This window comes from Oryzias melastigma, linkage group LG8 (genome assembly GCF_002922805.2).
Source record: "Oryzias melastigma strain HK-1 linkage group LG8, ASM292280v2, whole genome shotgun sequence".
NCBI classification, from domain to species: Eukaryota; Metazoa; Chordata; class Actinopteri; order Beloniformes; family Adrianichthyidae; genus Oryzias; species Oryzias melastigma.
The window spans coordinates 9,549,879-9,562,999 of NC_050519.1; the positions used below are offsets into that span (position 1 = coordinate 9,549,879).

Below are 13,121 nucleotides of genomic sequence, written 5' to 3' on the forward strand. Positions count from 1 at the left end.
TGCATTCACTAACATTTTTATTAGATCTCAGCAATTAAATCTGTGATATCTTTCTTTCCCCTTCCTTGCCCTTTAATAAAGTATGGCGAATTCCAGTGAAACTTTATGGGATAAAAGAAATTCCTCTCCTGAGACAACCCGTTTTTATCACAGTGAAAACCATACAGCAACTGAAGTAAGTGAGAATTAACAAAATTATTCTATATTATGCTGCATTTAACTAAACATGCTGTTTTTGTGTGTTCTTTACAAAAGTCAGAGAAAGAACTACCTGAACTAAGAGTGATAAAGGAGGAGCCACCAGATTTGGATAACAGCTACACTGATCAGGACCAAACTGCTGAAATCGGTGTGTATTGTCTTATGTAATCTAACTAGCTTTGAATTATGCATGGACAAGATAATAAAACATCCAATACTTTGCATAAAATACTGATTGATCCTTAAATTGATGAAGAATTCACTATAATTGTTGCATCATCCTAATATATATTAGATTTATTTCATAAAACTAATATACCAACAAATATAAAAGCTTTAGCAACACCACATACCAGCATAAATGTCATCACAATAGCTTGTAGTTGGCTTTTTGACCGTATTTGAACTAACTTTTGCTGTTATTTTGCTTTCAACAGGAGTGGAAGCTTTTACAGACATCCAGAAGAGTCCAGAAGTGACACAGAATACCAAACCCACTGTGGAGCACCACCAACCTGTATTTACCGATGACATTATGACTCTAAGCCAGCCGTCTCTCCCAAAACCATGGAGCACTGAAACACATTGGAGTTCACAATTACCAGCAGCAAAGACTAATCCAGGGGATGGGGAAAGTGTGGCTCAAAATGTTCAAAGTGTTGCCTCCCAAAGCATCAGTGTTCTAAGGAATACAAAGCTTCACAATTATCGGAACTCAGTTACAAAGCGGTTTGGGTGCTTGCATTGTGGTAAGAGTTTCAGATGTTTCAGTCAGCTTGAAATACACCAGAGAAGCCACACCGGAGAAAAGCCATTCAGATGCACATTGTGTGGAAAGCGATACGCTCAAAAAGGGCACCTGTACACACACCAGCGCACACACACCGGTGAGAAGCCTTATCGCTGTCCGGTTTGTGGTAAGGGCTTCATTCAGAAATGTACCCTTGATATGCATCAGCGCACGCACACTGGGGAAAAGCCTTTTGTTTGTGTCAAATGTGGCAAAGGTTTTACAAAGAATTGTAATTTAAAGAAACATCTCTCAGTTCATTTAGATCCTTGTTTGAATATCTATGGCAGTGAACCCAGAGCCTCTGCATTGAGTGGAGCATTCCTTAATGGAGCCTCTTAAAATCAGAAATCAGCCGTAGTTTAACATTTGTAGTTTGTTCAACGATCTTGTGAAAAATAAAGTTACTATTGCCCCATGTTTGTGTTTATATGAATTTCTTTTACTGCTCACATGTCAAGATTTTCAGTATGATCTTGTTTGACTTTCCTTTGTGGGGGTGGGGGGGGGGACACCTTTCTATGTGGAGTTTGTTCTCACTGTGTGCGCATGAGTTTTCCATGCGCACTCTGGCTTCCTCCCACATTCGAAAACATGCTTCATAAGTTGACACCTACAGGGTGTGCCCCACCTTTGCCTAACAGTAATTGGGAAAGGCTCCAGCAACCCTGTGACACCAAAGGGGATATAGCAGGTTTAGAAAATGGATGGATGGTATGTTGGTAGGATTTTATAAACGTACTTCTTCCCACTCACTTTCAAGCAATTAAACATAATAGGGATTGGATTATATAAATTAGTTCCCTCCCACTCCTTTGTGTGTCAAACTCTACTTGACAAAGTTGATATTCAGTTACTTAATTACTGAATGTGCGTGTGCAAATATGTCTATTTATGGTTATGTGTAATTAAATTGTTCCATTTGCGTATGTACTTGTGTAGTTATACACATATTCATTTTTTTGTCTTTTCATGTTTTTTTATGTTCCCAATTTTGTTTCAGTGTCTTGAAATAAACCAATTACAATGCTACAATAAATTCTCAAAGACCTTTACACATTTTCGACCTACAAGGCAAAGTCACAAATTGTATTTTCCAGAAAGAAAGAAATTCTTTCTCATTTTGATCATTAATAAAATTACTTCTCATCTATTAATACAAAGATTTACTTGAATTCATACTATAACACACTTAGAAAAATGATAGTGTTCACAATGATGAAATAAGATGCTTTTTTTTTATTCTCTCTGTCATTGCAACTAGAAAACAACGACTGTAAAGTTTGCCTTCAAAAAATTGTGGAATATGTTGCTCCTATCTTGAAATAGATACACTAATAATAATCTTGTGATAGATTTGGTGTGTTTTATTAACTCCAAATGGTGTAAAAATGAAAACACATCAAGTATTCAACACCCCTCCCTTTCATTGTATTATTTTAATAAGAAAAAAACCCTAAGATTAAAAAAATAGATATTTAATTTTGTTTCCTTCTCTGGAGCTGTTTTGAAATTTTTGCGACAATGATTAATTCGAATTTTTTTCACTGGTGTGGTAGAAAATTATTGGTAATAAAATGATTTTTCCTATCGAAGATGTTCGTTTAATGTTAAAGTTCCTTTTTTTCTCCTCTTAAATAGCTTTTTATTGTGATAAATGTGGCATTGCACAATCACAGGTCAAACATGTTTTAATTGGAAACATATATTTACAATTAGTGAAATTGTGCAACCTTTTCTGTCATTAAAAATTCCCATCTAAAAATCCTTTTAAAGCTTCATCTCCCCTCGTTTAACAATGTTGCCCCCTCGCGTCCGCCCAAAACAGTTGTATACGAGCATACAGTTTCCCAGAAGCCCTTTCGGCACAGCTGTACCCACATATCTGAATCAAATCGTAGCCTTTTCTCTGTTGGGGTTTCAGCCAAATAGCCACATCAATACGGAGCTTCTTTGGAAAAATGATGTGCGACAACACCAACCGGAGCTTCCGAGCGCAACTCGCCGTGATTCTGGACAAGTTAACGAAGGCGGCGCTGGTTGAAATCAGCAATCTGGCGGATGAATGCTCCTCCGTCCTGCGCACCGAGATTTCCCTGCACAAGACGGAGAATGAGGCTCTGAAGAAGAGATGTTACTCACTGGAAGTGCAGCTCAGTGCCGCAAGGGAGGCGCAGACTTACCCCGCAGACGCCAACAACAGTGTCAGCTGCAGGCAACCTACAGGTCTGAAGATGGGGAGGCTCCTCATCACTCCACAGCTAGTGTTTGCAACAATCGTGTTCTGTTTAATTAGAGAGTTTGCTAGCTCTTTGGCTCTGTATATTTGTTTTTGATTACATTTCATCTGGTTGACTAGTACAAATGTGTTTCGTTGTTTCTAGATCAGCAGCACTGTGCTCCAGCCATTGAAGGAGTGTTTGGGAAAGACTGGTGCATGGACCTTTGGAGAGAAGAAAGGCTTCCACCTCAAAGAAGACCACCCATGGATGTTGGTCTGATGGCAGGCACAGAACCACAGGTCAGCTGACTGCATCTGAAATTCAGTCAGGTTGTGGTCTGACTAAAAAAAAAAATCTATATTTATTCATAGTTTTTATTTTTTATTTTTTATTTTTACTGAAGGCAATTGACATGATGGCAAGAGAGCCTGACCTCATCTTTGTCAAGGAGGAAACATACGACGATCATCCTATCAGTCAACAGCTGAGGCATGCTGGGAGCAGAAAAAGTGAGTCCTTATTGAAATCAAACAAATGTTCCTTTTTAAATTCTTACTTCGATCATCTCTTGATCTATTTTAAAAGTGGTATTTTAATTGTAAAAATTTAGCCAAAATCATGTCGTTTTCAGGTTTCTGCAGAGCGGTAGTAGTTTATTAGAAATTCACCTCTTAAGTTTTGGGTGGGTTGACTGGTGCAGAATAAGCCTGCCCTAGCTTCCCATCATCCCTTTGTTTACACTCTTTCCTGCTAGCTTACAACTCCTCACAACTCCAAACTAACATTAGAGGTGCACCAAAAATGACTAAAGCTACCAAATTGTAAAAAAAATTCTAGCTAGATACCAGCTTAGACCAGGAAAACAAAAACAGACATGGATCTATTTCTGTGCAAGTGGATGCATCGGAATGAAGCGGAGCAGGTAGTTTGTGGCTTGCTGATTGTAATTCCAACTACAAGGTTTTTCAAATGGAATTTTTCATTTTCTATTGATTCACCACCATTTGAATAAATAAATACTCAGAAAGGCAATTTCACTCTTAATTTTCTCTATAAATGTCCTCCATCATGTGAAAAAGGCTACACCATTGGAGTGGGTCTTTTGAAGTCTTGATGCAGATTTATGTGAATGCATTTATTTTCATCCTGCAGTTGTGGGCATGTGTGAAGACGAAGGCATGCTTCATAGAGCTGTTAACGAAATGCAGCTTTCCTCCGGAGAACAAACCAACTTCCCCATGACATCTGAAACTCAGATGCATCAGCGCACCCAGCAACCAATTATGGACAAGCTACTCGACGATGCAACCATGAGCACACTGGTTGACAACACCAATCTACCCTCAGCCACCCTGGAACACTCGGACTACACAAACAGCATCCATATGAACACAACCAAAGAGTTCGTTCTACAGCCGAAACCTCTGAAAACAACAAAGCGCTTTGAGTGTTTGTTCTGTGGAAAAATCTTCAACTACCTGAGTAGTCTGAAAGTCCACATTAGGCGACACTCTGGTGAAAAGCCTTTCAGTTGCTCTGTGTGCGGGAAGCGTTTTGCTCAAAAGACATACCTGAAATTGCACCAGCGTGTGCATTCTGGGGAAAAGCCTTATAGCTGTCCCAGCTGTGGCAAAAGCTTTTCACAGAAAAGCTCTCTGAACATCCACCTTCGAACACACACTGGTGAAAAACCTTACAGCTGTGTGGACTGTGGTAAATGTTACGCTTATAAATATGGTTTAAATCATCATCAGTGCTTCAATTGGCTGGTCAAACCAGAAGCATACGAAAGAGGTGGTGTCGGTCTTGATCAGAGCGGTTCAATGTGTGCCAACATAACTATTTAAGCTTCCACACAAATGAAAAGCATCTTTTTAAAATACAGCCTTTTTTTAGAGGAGATTGAACAAACCACCACCTTCTCCTGAAGCCACACTTTACTATGGGAAACCATTGACTGTATATCAAACTGGACTGAGCAACTGTGATATCACCCATAGAAAATGACGTACCTCCGGCTCCAGCTAATTCAGTAATCGTTCTTCTGCAATGTGGATGCTGACAGACAACAGTCATAAGTCTGTGTCAACATTTCTAGGGCAAATACTGTCGCCAATCATGAGTGAGTTTGTCCTTCTGATTGGCTAGTTTATAACTTGAATAATTTGCGAGAAAGAAAAAAATGTCATGAAAAAGATTTGGATTAACAAGAGAATGTTTAGTAAACAGTACTGGAGCAAGAATTGTTATTATGACAAATGGAATGACTGAGTACTAACCATCTATTTTTCAATAGAACTCATGGGATTTTGACTTCTTGGAACCAGCAGATACTTCCTGTTTGGAACACAAGGGGGGAGTGAGTCACTCAGTCCAGTTCTCTGTATACAGTCAAAATGGGAGACAGGGCTTTAAGATGGCCAGTCTACAGCTGTGGAATGACCTTTCAGATGATCTGAGTCCCAGAATCTGACAAATATACAAACTTTGTTAAACCTTTAAAAAATGAAATCTTTTATTATTTTATCTTTTTCTTTTGTTGTTTCCTTTTGATTGGATCTTTTGTAATATTGTGAGTTTGGAGATTTCTCTGTTATGTAAAATGCATTATGAAGATGTATTCATTGAAACAATTTACCATGCCCCATGCAATTAGAACATGTAAAAAAAAGTCTAAATGCAAACTCTTTACTTCCGTGTCACTCATGCATGTCAATATACCTCATATCTTAAAACACAAAGGCCTGTCTTGAAAATGCCAAAAATAATACCTCTGGGCAGGTAATCAACAGTTTGCACACAAGTAGCATAAACCTTTAAAACTACCTCTTAGAAAAAAAAAAGAAAAAAATGTTTTTCTTTATTGGCCTGGTGTCAACATTGTTTTTCAGAAGCCATATCTTTTGTTTTGCATTCAAATGAAATGAAATGTTTGTGTTTGTTACATTATATTTAAATTAGCTCATGAAGTAATTATTGTAGTCTAAATGGTGTTGCTGTGTGAATAAACATTTATGGTTACCTCATAAGTTGTGTGGTTGGTGGACTTTTTTTTAAATTCATAACACTTAATTGTATCTTATGTGTATTTTAAGCAACATTATTTTAACTAATATTTCCTATTAAAATTCAAGTTGTCAATATTAAAGTTTGCAATTTTCTGTTAATGAAAGTTTTTTTTGTGATCTGCATGGTCTGAAGAACTCCAGCATATGGAAGACTCCCAGACAAGGTGATCAAGAAAACATATTTCAAAGAAGGTACGAGTAAAACAGAAGACAGAGCAATTTTATTATTATTTTTTTTTAAATTAAAGACAGGAAACATTTTGATGGTAAAAAAAAAAAAAACACAAAACACTTTGTTACCACACAATTAGAAACAATACAGTAAACTGTTAAAACATGACAACAGCAGTTCTTCCAACTAGAACAGTACTATAATAAAGCTACATATCCTGAACTACAAGCATCTGTGGTGGAATATTTGCTTATAATATCAGCTTTTTAATCATCTTCAGAATCACTGTCGTTTTCCGCAACCTGTCGGTTCAAGTGTGCCATTAAATGATGGTTAAGGTTCACCTTTTGTGTGAAAGTTCTTCCACATTTATTGCAGCTGAAAGGTCTTTCTCCGGTGTGGATACGCACGTGGCATTTCAGGTTGCCTTTCTGTGTAAATCTTTTTCCACAAAAAATGCACTTGTGAGGTTTTTCTCCAGTGTGAACCACATAGTGAATCCTGAGAGCTGAAGGGTTGGCGAATGTCTTCCCGCATATATTGCAACTCGAGGTCAATGTTTGCGAGAGATGAGGCCGCACACACCTGTGAGAGTCTAATTGGTTTTTATGAGTAAAATGCTGCTTGCAAACATTGCAGACGTTAGACTTATGTGACTTCATGTGGCGAGTAAGAGATCCTTTGTGAAAGAAAGTTCTGCAACATATTTTACAAGAAAACTTTACTGTTTTTGACATTTTGGTGGTTTGCACAGAGAGCACACCAGCATCATCAGAAGTGTTTTCCACTGGTACTTGCTGTGTTTCTTGAACAAACTGGACATCATCATCATCATCCTCTTCCTCTTCTTCTTCTTCTACTTCAATTGGAATGATGTGAGCACTGAAAGTGTCTTCTGAATTGTTGAGGGGCAATAACTGTACAGCTGCTTCTTCAGGACCAACTCCAACCTGTTCTCTGCCTTGGTCAAACGATAAGCCGCTGTCATCCACTGAGTAATCCACGGAGAGCTGTTCTGGTTCTTCACTTATGCCTGTGTTTTGTTCTGTTGGACAAAATGTAAATATGTAAATACTCGGACAGTAGCTGATGCCACAGATTACTCAATATTCCTCTCCATCCTCGCCTAACCTTCAGCATGGTGCATCTGCTGCGGAAAGCAGGTGGCAACATTTTGCATGTAATCTTGTGCTTTGTTTTCATGACTGGTAATGTGATCAGCCTCCAATGTTTCAGACTGGGAAAAAGACAAAAAAAGAGGAAATTTAAGTTTGGGAGACTAAAAATTGACAAATTTGACAGAAGAGTGAAACAAACCAGTTCATCTGTTGACCAACAATGGAATCTAAAATAGCCCTTTTGGGGGGCATTATATTAGAAAAAATGTAAGTGTATGAGTTTTCCTTAAGAATTTAAAATGACTTGTGATATAATATAACTTGTGGTATATTATATTCATATGCTGTTTAAATAAAGCAAGTTTGGATTTTTTTTTAAGTTCTGTCATTATTTATAACCAATAATATGTGGAATTTGTAGTTAAAATTCCAGATTAGACTATAATTATTTCCTTGCAAAACTTTCCAAGGAAAAAAATTTGTAAATCATTTAAGATAAAATGGTTTGCTAAATACTATGTAGGGTTATCAGTTTTTAATTATTTGTTATATGGCATTAATAACTAATTTTATCTGTAACCTTTCAGTTCTACCAGACATAAATACAAATACACATCAACTAATGTCAACATGTAAACATCTTGCTCACCTCATCAAATGACTGTGGAGAGCCTTCGCATCTCTGCAGACTGCACGGGACTCTATCTTTCCACAGGTTCGTACACCAGTCATTTCCAAAGATTCCATCTATAGCAACATGCTCAGAATCTGTCGTAAAATACGAAAAGGCAGAAAAAAATAATTAGCAGAATTTCTAAAGGTGATCCCACAATATAAATACAAACAATGTCTGAGCAAAGCTCTGATACCACAGTTAACATCCTCCTCTCTGTAGCAGTCCGTCTGTATACCAACACTCCGACAAGCTCTAATCAATTTAGACGAGTCGCTTTTCGCCTCTGTAAGTTCGCATTCAAGACTGTTTATTTTATCCGTCAGGGCGGAATTTGCCGATAAAAGCCGAGATAACTCCATCTTAATCTCAGCGGAGTCTTCATCCACCAGTTGGGAGACCTGACTCAGAGCAGACTTGGCCATTGTCTCCATGATGGACGAGAGTCGCGTTTGAAAAGAAACCCGACACGCCATCTTTGTTAGCGACACGAGCAGAAGCCCTCACGAATAAAATGACATGTAAAAATAAAATCCGCCAATAATAAATGTTGTTTAATGTAAACAAGTAAACGTGAATTCGGCAGCATGTAGCCAATGAAGCTAATTTGAGCTAACGGTGCTTGTGAAGCGGGACCACATTACAAGTTGCAAACATGACGTATTTCCGGCGGAAACAACTGGTCAGCTGCTTCTCTGTTGAAAAAACACTTCCTGGATAGCGAGTGAGAACAGAAAATTGAGGTTATCTGCAACATATATATATAAATGAAAGACACTTCCAGCCGGGACGTCATTAACTTGGAACCACGACAACTTCAGGTGCGAAAATGAACGCCGAGAAGGACTTTTCTCCGCTCACCCCGAACATTGTCAGGGCTCTAAATGACAAGCTGTACGAGAAAAGGAAAGTCGCCGCATTGGAAATAGAGAAGCTCGTGCGGGAGTTCGTGGCGCAAAACAACTCAACTCAAATTCGGCATGTGATCCAGATTCTGGCATCGGAGTTCGCCCTCTCCCAGCATCCCCACAGTCGGAAGGGGGGTCTGATCGGACTGGCAGCCTGCTCCATCGCTCTAGGGAAGGACTCAGGTCTGTATCTGAAGGAGCTCATTGAGCCAGTACTCACGTGCTTCAATGACTCAGACAGCCGCCTGCGCTACTATGCATGTGAGGCCCTCTATAATATAGTTAAAGTGGCCAGGGGGGCCGTGCTGCCCCACTTCAACCTGCTGTTTGATGGTCTCAGTAAGCTCGCTGCTGACCCAGACCCCAATGTGAAGAGTGGATCTGAACTGCTGGACAGACTGCTGAAAGACATTGTTACAGAAAGCAACACGTTTGACTTGGTGGCGTTTGTTCCTCTTCTACGGGAGAGAATCTACTCAAATAATCAGTATGCCAGGCAGTTTATAATCTCCTGGATCCACGTCTTGGAGTCAGTGCCAGACATTAACCTGCTAGACTATCTTCCAGAGATTCTTGATGGACTTTTCCAGATCCTGGGAGATAACAGCAAAGAAATTCGCAGGACATGTGAAGTCGTACTGGGAGAGTTTTTGAAGGAGATTAAGAAGACACCCTCCAAAGTAAAGTTTGCAGAGATGGCAAACATCCTGGTCATCCACTGCCAAGTTGCAGATGAAGCCAAGGTCACAAACGATCTGATCCAGCTGACAGCTATGACGTGGATGAGAGAGTTCATTCAACTTGCTGGCAGAGTGGTGCTTCCTTACTCCTCTGGCATCTTAACAGCAGTACTCCCTTGCCTTTCGTATGACGACCGAAAGAAAAATACCAAAGAAGCAGCAAGTGCCTGTAATAACAGTCTGATGAAACTGGTGACTCCTGAGGATGATGATGAGAATGAAGAAGAAGGAAGTAGAAGCTTTGGCTCACCATCCACAGGAGATGAGCATCCCAAAGTGGAGGCAGATAGCAATGACATGTTGAATGCATCGCAAGAATCTACTGGCTTCAGTAACATTAGTTTCTTCACGCCAGCGAGCACCGATAGACCCCAGGTAAACCTGGACCTGGATGGAATTGTTCAAGTGTTGGATCGCCACCTCCATGACTCCTCCACGGGGATGATGACACGCATAGCAGTGCTCAAGTGGCTTTATCACCTCTACATCAAGACGCCACGCAAAATGTTTCGCCACACAGACAGCCTTTTTCCCATTCTGCTTAAAACGCTGTCAGATGAATCTGATGAAGTCATACTAAAAGATCTTGAAGTATTGGCTGAGATAGCGTCATCTCCTGCTGGCCAAACCGACCAAGCCTTCTCCTGTGACAGCACTGATAACAAACTGGTGCTCAAAGTGCCAGAGGGTCCCAAGCCAGGACAGCAGCCAAGCACAAGCTCTAAAGCTGTTGACTCTTCTCCCTCCACGCCCAGCATGAACTCCTACTTTTACAAGTTCATGATTAATTTGCTGAAGCGTTTCAGTTTGGAAAGGAAGCTTCTGGAGGTCAGGGGGGCTTTCATCATCAGACAGCTCTGTCTGCTGCTTCACGCAGAGAACATCTTTCACTCTATGGCGGACATCTTGCTGAAAGAAGAGGACCTTAAATTTGCCTCCACTATGGTTCAGACTCTAAACACCATCCTGCTCACTTCAGCTGAGCTCTTCGAGTTACGAAATCAGCTGAAAGACCTCCATACTCAAGAAAGCTGCACTTTGTTTTGCTGTCTGTATCGCTCATGGTGTCACAACCCCGTGGCCACCGTGTCACTGTGTTTCCTCACACAGAACTACAGGCATGCCTACGATCTTATCCAGAAGTTCGGAAATTTGGAGGTCACGGTGGACTTTCTGATGGAAGTCGACAAACTGGTTCAGCTCATCGAAAGCCCCATTTTTACCTACCTGCGCCTGCAGCTCCTAGATGTGGAGAATAACCCCTACCTGATCAAGGCGTTGTACGGCCTGTTGATGCTGCTGCCGCAGAGTCAGGCCTTTCAGCTGCTGTCCCATCGTTTGAGTTGTGTTCCCAACCCAGAGCTCATGAGGACTGTAGACGAGTCAAAGTATATGGACTCTAAACGGCAGGGGGCCAGCAAGCGTGGCTCTCACTCCCAAGTGGATTACAATGAGCTTCTGCAGCACTTTGACCGTGTGCAGAGCAAGCATCTGGAGATCAGACACCAGCGCTCCGGGCGGGCCTCCGATCACCCTGACAGAAAGCTGATGTAAAGTTCCTGTGCCACAGTGACCTCTGATCATTAGATGTAGTTAAAAGAAAAAATATTTATAATGGCAGAGAAGTATACTAATACTAATTCACATGCATGTTGAGTAATTCAAGGTTTTTGATGCCAAGGTGTATTAAGTACAATCCTAACAAATAATTATGTCCAGAGGTGTAGTTATGACAGAACCACTTGTGTTTTGGTACTCCTCCTCCTTATGTTGTCCAACACTTAAAGTGTTTAACAGTAAATGTCTGATAAACGTTACACTGTTAGAACCTAGACAATTATTGGACCAATGTATATACATCAGCTAAAACATTTGCTTTTAACTTCTAATTTAAACTAATGCTTGAACAGCACTTCTTGTAATCATGTGTTCAGTGTTGCTGTAATCTCATGTGAGCCAGAACAGAATCTTAGAGTTTTAATCCTCAGATGACTGAACTTTGACATTCATTCTTCATAGATTCATGTTGCTACACAGCAGAGCGATTGTGCAGTCTTAGTTCGGAGTGTCATGTCCAATTTACCGCATATGTTTGCTTATCAAGGTTTTTTTTTTTTTTCTTTACAAGTGTCATATTTTTGTGATGTTTGTTGTTTTGCACTTCTATTATTCCTGCTTGACAATAAAGTGGATGCTTTGATTTTACAAATGAGTTATCCATTGATTATACACAAAAACATTCTACAAGTTATAGACAATTTTTAAAAAGTTTATGTGAAGAACATGAATGCAGGACACCTACAGCAACAGAAAATAAGGTATTTCCTTTCAAGAACAAGAAGTAAAACCATGTTGGGAAGTGAGAAATGTACTTCAAACTATGAAACATCTGAGCTCAAAACATGAGTGTAAAAATTATCTACTTTTTCTAAATATTTTTTTTTACTAAAGCTTGTTTTATTTCTATTTTGTTCTCAAGTGTTGGTAAAAGTAGCTGGTCTCCTTTCCTTTCTTCTTCTGCCAAATATGTGGCTAAGCATCCATAATACTTCCAAAGAAAACGTAAACTAATGCTCATATTACCAGAACTGACAGACTGCTGCTATGCAGCCTCTGTATGTAAAGTAGACTGTGAGGGATTTTTTTTCTTTTGCAATTTTAATCAAAAATGTCTTTATACGTGTCTTCCATCAGCAGAAAAAATATTCACGAAAGATTCACACACAAAAAAAAAACACTATCATAGAAATAAAAAGGAAAACAAAACTAAAATGGCCTTGGCCGTAACAACAACTATCAAACTTCAAGTTCTACTGTTTCTGTGAGGGAATTTTTACCCTCTCTTTTAAGCTGATGTAGTGTCAGTCTGCTTTACAGTTTCAAAGGAACCATATGTTCAGCTCTGTGCTGAAGTGCCTACCTCCCTTTCAGATTATAGAAACAGATTAGAGTACAAATCGATTAATTTCATTTAACTCTCCTTCGATACTTGATTAGCTAATTGATTGATCATTTTCAGTGAAACTTAGTCTTTTTCAGTGTCTACAAAGAGTTACCTAAAAAGGTATAGAAAGTTTTTAGTATTATTATTGCAGATAGAATAGGATAATACACTTCAAAGGAGATTGATGAAAGTGTTTTCCTCAATCTACAGTTATGAACAATTAAGTAATTTAAACCAACATCAGTCACAATGTTTTTTTCTCTAAATTGTGATCTCTTATGTCAG

General features: G+C 39.4%; 3 protein-coding genes across 3 annotated transcripts in view; 2 read left to right on the plus strand and 1 right to left on the minus strand.

Annotated features, from left to right (window-relative positions):
* The window catches only part of LOC112146208 (gastrula zinc finger protein xFG20-1), a 6,808-nt gene extending 566 nt beyond the window's left edge, over positions 1 to 6,242 (plus strand). Inside the window, exons 2-8 of the mRNA XM_024271886.2 lie at positions 82 to 175; positions 256 to 349; positions 639 to 1,324; positions 2,893 to 3,217; positions 3,376 to 3,512; positions 3,617 to 3,722; positions 4,366 to 6,242. Of these exons, the coding sequence (XP_024127654.1) occupies positions 82 to 175; positions 256 to 349; positions 639 to 1,324; positions 2,893 to 3,217; positions 3,376 to 3,512; positions 3,617 to 3,722; positions 4,366 to 5,060 (2,137 nt within the window). The 3' untranslated portion in view covers positions 5,061 to 6,242. The remainder of the gene's footprint in view (positions 1 to 81; positions 176 to 255; positions 350 to 638; positions 1,325 to 2,892; positions 3,218 to 3,375; positions 3,513 to 3,616; positions 3,723 to 4,365) is intronic.
* On the minus strand, positions 5,732 to 8,893 carry LOC112146607 (zinc finger and SCAN domain-containing protein 23). The gene is made up of 4 exons (XM_024272504.2): positions 8,441 to 8,893; positions 8,221 to 8,339; positions 7,585 to 7,690; positions 5,732 to 7,498 (listed from the first exon to the last, which is right to left on the minus strand). Exons 1-4 carry the CDS (start codon positions 8,718 to 8,720, stop codon positions 6,720 to 6,722), a joined length of 1,284 nt encoding a protein of 427 aa, XP_024128272.1. The 5' UTR covers positions 8,721 to 8,893; the 3' UTR covers positions 5,732 to 6,719.
* Positions 8,894 to 8,920: 27 nt separating this feature from the next.
* On the plus strand, positions 8,921 to 12,627 carry vac14 (vac14 homolog (S. cerevisiae)). The gene has a single exon (XM_024272502.2). The coding sequence runs from the start codon at positions 9,074 to 9,076 to the stop codon at positions 11,444 to 11,446; it is 2,373 nt and encodes a 790-aa protein (XP_024128270.1). The 5' UTR covers positions 8,921 to 9,073; the 3' UTR covers positions 11,447 to 12,627.
* The last annotated feature ends 494 nt before the right edge of the window (positions 12,628 to 13,121 follow it).

Coding starts and splice junctions, on each gene's coding strand:
- vac14 (XM_024272502.2), top strand. CDS start 9,074: ATGAACGCCGAGAAGGACTTTTCTCCGCTCACCCCGAACATTGTCAGG.
- LOC112146607 (XM_024272504.2), bottom strand. CDS start 8,720: ATGGCGTGTCGGGTTTCTTTTCAAACGCGACTCTCGTCCATCATGGAG. Junction 8,340..8,440: donor AGAGGAGGATGTTAACTGTG/GTATCAGAGCTT, acceptor ATTTTACGACAG/ATTCTGAGCATGTTGCTATA. Junction 7,499..7,584: donor GCAGATGCACCATGCTGAAG/GTTAGGCGAGGA, acceptor TTTGTCCAACAG/AACAAAACACAGGCATAAGT.